The sequence below is a fragment of the Amia ocellicauda genome, chromosome 5 (assembly GCF_036373705.1).
Source record: "Amia ocellicauda isolate fAmiCal2 chromosome 5, fAmiCal2.hap1, whole genome shotgun sequence".
NCBI classification, from domain to species: domain Eukaryota; kingdom Metazoa; phylum Chordata; class Actinopteri; order Amiiformes; family Amiidae; genus Amia; species Amia ocellicauda.
Window position 1 is genome coordinate 45,064,335 of NC_089854.1, and position 6,000 is coordinate 45,070,334.

The window sequence follows — 6,000 nt, forward strand, 5'->3', positions numbered from 1 at the left end:
CTAAAAATCAAGTTATTACTCCAAAAGACATCTGTAAACTTACCATTGTAGAGTAGCTGGTGTGGAATGTGGTTTGGAAGCTCTGTTGTTTTCCTTTTCCTCATCTATTTCAAGAAACATTCACATGATTTACGTACCGTTGTGGTGTTGAAAAATTATTTTACAATTATAATACGATGCACAGCTGGCACCATTAGTATTCTGATATCACTAACATAATTATATAACTTACTACGGCAACATAGTCAATTATTTTCTTTGAATGCACCTGTCCATTCCCTTTGTCATACATTTTGATTGAATTTCAGTTCACATCTTAGATCTCTGCAAGTGCTGGCATATGCAAAACTCTTTAAATTGACTGGGGGATCACAAATATTCACTATGTAGCTTTCTAGGAGCGCTGAATGGAATAGCATCCATTTTATAACTCAGCTTTCTCTTTAATAGCAATAACATTTAGATACTCCTAATTAAAGGAAGTCATTGGAGGGAAATCAGATATATTTAGAACATGTAAAGGCTTTCTGAGTAAGTATTGATAGTGCTAATAAATCACTGTGCATATTTTTTTAAGCTTTTTCTAAAACTCTTCAATTTGTACTCTATAGAGGACATGTTATTAGATCAATAATAATATTAATAATCATTATATTACTGTATTAAAATCTTGAATTGTCTATTGAGTATTCAGTCTCCAAAAGAGAAATGACATCGTTGACTTGATACTATTCCAGTTAAATCAATAAGTCATGAAGCAGGTATTCAGTAGCATTTAACTCCAAGTCTATCATAGACACTCTAGGGTGACTACTGAAGAATTGATAAGCAATGCATTTAGAGCTACTTCTTACTGTGAATAAAACAGCATTTGATTTCTTTGTAGTTGATTTTTGTTCTAAGCTTTTATCAGCTGTAAAACTTGGTATTGAAAACTGAATTTTAGTTGCAATTGATTCATGGTTTATAGTACATTAATGTATTATAATAATAATAATAATAATAATAACAACAACAACAATAATGACAACAGACATATTATTGAGGAGATGACCATGTATTGGGGCAATTCTAGTCCAATTAACATATTTAATTTTGATATATTACAAAGGGAAGCAGTTCCATGTACACTGTAAGAAAATAGCAAAGATCCATTTCTGTTAATATAAGACTTTTTTTTAAGTGTGTTAGTTGTAAAAACTATTATCGTGAATGCAAATTAAAGCATGCAACACTAACTAATATATTGTCAAAACCATACTTATGCAACTTTTTATTTCTTTATATAACTATGTCCAGTTTTTAGTTTTTTACCTATTATATAAGTATGTGTCTGTGTGTGTGTGTGTGTGTGTGTGTGTGTGTGTATATATATCAAATCTTGACTCACACAAATATTACATTATTTACCAAATTCTGGAAAGCGCGAATATGAATTTATAATACATATAAAACAAATTGTAATAATAATAATAATAATAATAATAATAATAATAATAATAATACTCAAAGAAAAACACTTAAAGGTTTCGGTAGTTCCTAAACATTGGAGATATTGATTACAAAGGAATTCAAGAGGAATTTTAAAGGGCTGAATGAATAGAGAGAAAATAAAGTAATATTGTCCAATTTTGTGGGTATTGAACATGGGCTAGCTAAGTGATGGTGTAACCATTTTGTACCAGTGGGACATTTAATTAAATGTATCTTTAACAAGTTTGTAACTAGTTTTGAAATAATTTGTATCCAGTTTGAACATTGACTAACCTGTGTTAACTTTATTAGTAATATATGGCATGTACTGAGTCACAAAGCAGTCATTATCTCTCTTTCTCTGCTTCCTTCCTGTATTTTTTATGACCCCAGTTTAGATCTATGGCTCTTCACTGCACTGAACATTAAGGAGTTATTTTGGTCACTCCAATATGAAAGATGTGCTCAACTGTTTCTTACTTTCATCATTTGACATGTTCCCCAGGGAAGTCTGACTGGAGTACCGCTTACTTTCACTTTCGCTGAGACATCTCTCAATCCAGCTCTCTGTAAAAGCAGCAGACAAGTGTCAGGAAACGTGCTACAGAGTTAGAGAGTTAAGTGTGTGGTCTGGACAGATGTCAGTCCTTTGGGTGAAGTTGCTATTTTTATTACTTTATATATATATATATATATATAAAATGGAAGAATTACCATTTTTATTAATTGTGCAACAAATATGTAGAGAAATAATATAGCCTCACTGTTATTACTGTTATTGCAAACTAAAACCACCAGCAAGCCGCACACCTTGAATAAAAAAATGTAGGTTTTGCGACAGGGCCTTTAAACAACAATTGATGGCACAGGCTTTTGTTCAGCCGGGTTTCTATTTAAAATGTTTTCACCTAAAACTGCAGGAATCTTCTATTGTTCTTTGGGAGACTTACAAGCGCACACACATGCTCAATTGAGTCCCTGCTCATTGCAAGACCAGCTTCACGACACAGCTTCCTTTTGTTCAATTCTAATTTCTATTAAGAAATGGCGCAACTGGTGTCCTTTCTAGAGGGAGAATCAGCAACTCATAATATTTTGCTTATTCTTGTAGATCTCGATTCCCGCATAGGCCGTAACAACGGTCACTATAGCAGCAGTTACCAGGAATGGCAGTTGGCATGACAACCTGTTCCAGTTACATCAGAGGGTGAAAGTTGCAAGGAAAAGTTTTTAGACATTTTTTCATTCACTGACTGACAAAGTTTTAACATGCTTAGCAACGCATTTCTGACCACTTGTGTACTGTGTAAATCACCGGGGTTTACGGGGAGGTCGGAAAGCAATAACGGTGGGATCAACAAGACAATATTATTATAATATTAAAGGCGCATTAAAACCTGCCTACTGTAGGCTGTGTAGCCATATGTATCCATATAGGCTATAGACCTACATATAGCCAACACCTTATATATAATAGATTGAAACATTCGTATACATATATAAGCTAAATGTCATCTAATCCACTCAATGCAAACATGCAGCCACTGTAGTGAGAACTGGTCACGAGTCTTCAAAGTTTGGGCCTATTGAGGAACACGTGCGCATTATTTAGTTCACACTTTATTATTTAAGTTATTTGGTATATATTTATTGAATTAAGCATAAATCATAGAGCCTAATTTATGAACTACAAGAACCCTACTTTATTAAATGTATTTGCTTATTCTTGTGTTTTAAAAAAGCTTTAAGGAAGTAACTGCAAGGACGGGAGTTAAAATCAATTAATATTATAAGTAGTAGTAGTAGTAGTAGTAGTAGTAGTAGTAATTAATAATTAAAATAATATAAAATAAGCTTAAGATAAAGCTAAAGACAAAACGTTTGAAAGGGCAGTCGGGACAGTTGCAATATATCAACAGGTGTATTACAATTCTATGCATAGAAGTTATTTTCATTATGTTTTTTAAGGACATTTAAATCCAGCCTTTTTTAGCCTATTCGTAAAACCGTTGTTGCATTTCTTCCGTGAAAATATGCACCGTTAATTACAATTATTTAATTTCTTAACTTTGTAATTAACAATAAAATAAAGTATCGAATATTCAATTAACACGTTTTGTCGCATGAATAAACATGATTGCTCTTTGTAACGTTAGTTCTACGTGGGTAATAACACATAAAACAACTGTATTTCAAATCTGGTTTTGATATTCTTTTATTTATAGTAACACTCTATCAAAGCATATGTAATTAAATATAGAAAACGCAAATATCATTATTTTTATATGATCTATTTTAGTTACATTGCCAGTGATTCATTTAAGGCATAAAGAAAATTATGCTACAGACAATAAATCAAATATTGCGTATAAACTACTTAAGTATAAGATTCATTCTTACGTTTTTAAAATTCAGCTGTACAATAAAATTACTTACTAACGCATATACACTCGAACTATTAAAATATTTGTCAATAAGTATACTAATTACTATGTGTCATTCTGTAAGGAAAACAAATATATATATATATATATAGTGCATTCTGTATCCCAAAATAATGCATCTCCCTTTAAAAAAAAAAATATATATATATATATATATAATATGTATATATATAATCTTATTTCTAATCTACTTATTTACTTTACGGAAGGTGCTTTACTCCGGTTTTATTTAATCCCCCGGTATATTCAGAGTTAATTTAGAACCCACAAGTAATTGGATTAAATTCAATTTTGTAAGTGAAACGGGAGGTGTTCTTTGATTTTACCTCCCTTTTGGACCATATGGCTGAATGTATATCATTAAACATTTACCATTTAACAAATATACATTTTATTGATTTACATGTTTAATAATTATACTAATAATAATGCAACAAATTAAATATAGTAAGCTATAAAAACACTATTTAATTGTACACTGGGTGTTTAGTGTAACCTACATATTCAAATAATATATATGCAAACTACTGCGAAAATAAATACATAATTATAGTGAGACATATATTGATGAAAAGCACTTTCGTTGTTTGGATTATAGTGGTTTGTTCTTTTACAAAATTCTCACACAATTAGCTAACCAGGTTTTGTCTTGAGACATAAGGTGTTATTTTATTTTCTGGCAATAAGTGCGCACATGCTTGGATTGTTTAACCTGGGAAACTTCAATAATCAAACAGTTGCATCATCCTGTATTTTTAGACGCGAGTTTGCTTCGGGAAGTGGGTGATGGCTTAAAAGTTGTTTAGGGCAGGTGCACCGCAAACAGCGATGGCGGGTATAGATTGTCTATCTATAGGGGCCTAATTTCAGTAAGCAAACCTTACATATTTTAAAGCATGCACATGCATTTCCCGCATTGATTTATTCATTAAATAATTTGTCAATTTCTCAGCGCGGTGGCAAATTCCCACAAAGTTGAAATCCTCTTTTCATGCAAGTCAAGCATTTTCCTTACACATTGATTTCGCAAATGACTAATGCCATTCAAATACATTGTTGATCTGCTAGTCGCATTTCTTTAACTCTGCCTTGTTCTAATATACATTCAATACAGTTACACCAAAGTGGTACTTTTGCACTTTTAATCATATTAACCTGCTTTTCATATTGTAATATTAGTAAAATCTAAATTAAAAACCTAAAAAAGTACCCCCCCCCCCAAAAAAAAACGACTAAAAACTTTAATTGTAGCTGCAACAGCTGACCCTTGAGTATTACTGAAATTCAGCTTGCTTTGCTAAACATTCAACCACAATCATCCTTTTCATGTAAGACAGTTAGTGCTACACAAACCTGTGGAATCCATGTCAGGTTCCTCCAGTAACCCACAATGCATGCTCTTCCCATCAACAGTATACAAATCTCCCCAAAAAAGTATTTTTTGTTGTTGTTGTTTTTGTTGTTGTTGTAGTGGATGTACAGATCTGAGAGACTGGGGGACTCCAGTAATCCAGCAGGGGAAAAGCCAGACCCGTCAAAATGTTTGCTGATGTTTCATGGGAAAAAGCATCATTTTATAGGAGCCCTGATGGGAGAAATGTCATTGATAGGCCAGGCAGTCTGATGAATGGCTGCTAGTCAGATGGGGATGTGGCAAGGCTCACTGTGAAGCCCATTGTGATGCTGTTTTGAATAAGAAAAGCTCCCTCCCCAGTAAAAGAGGGGCTTAGATCTACGCAATCCCAGCACTTTGGCCTCCCCGTCTTCCATTATAGCATTTAATACGTTTTTTTTCTTTCCTCCCCTTATTTAAAGCCCCACAGCCCTACACCACTTCTTTACTCATTATGGGACCTTAATGAAAATTGACCACAACAGTTTTAGTGTTGGTCACATTTTTACTGGCTTAAGACCTGGGATGACTTATTATTGTTCCATATTCATAAACTCTTTCTTAGCCCGCATTCCACGACCATTCCGGCATAGGGAATGTATTCTGCACCAGTGTGGTGTGAATTTTAACACAGCACACCGTTATAAGTAAGTTGACCTTTTTAATACACATCATGATTAATAACAATTA

General features: G+C 32.9%; 1 protein-coding gene across 2 annotated transcripts in view; it reads right to left on the reverse strand.

Annotated features, from left to right (window-relative positions):
- rfx4 (regulatory factor X, 4) overlaps positions 1–5,612 on the reverse strand; it is a 29,545-nt gene extending 23,933 nt beyond the window's left edge. For both annotated transcript variants that reach the window (XM_066705414.1, XM_066705413.1), the window contains exons 1-3: positions 5,271–5,612; positions 1,954–2,040; positions 44–104 (exon numbers count right to left, since the gene is read on the reverse strand). In XM_066705414.1, the coding sequence (XP_066561511.1) occupies positions 44–104; positions 1,954–2,040; positions 5,271–5,313 (191 nt within the window). In that variant the 5' untranslated portion in view covers positions 5,314–5,612. The remainder of the gene's footprint in view (positions 1–43; positions 105–1,953; positions 2,041–5,270) is intronic.
- Positions 5,613–6,000: the final 388 nt, after the last annotated feature.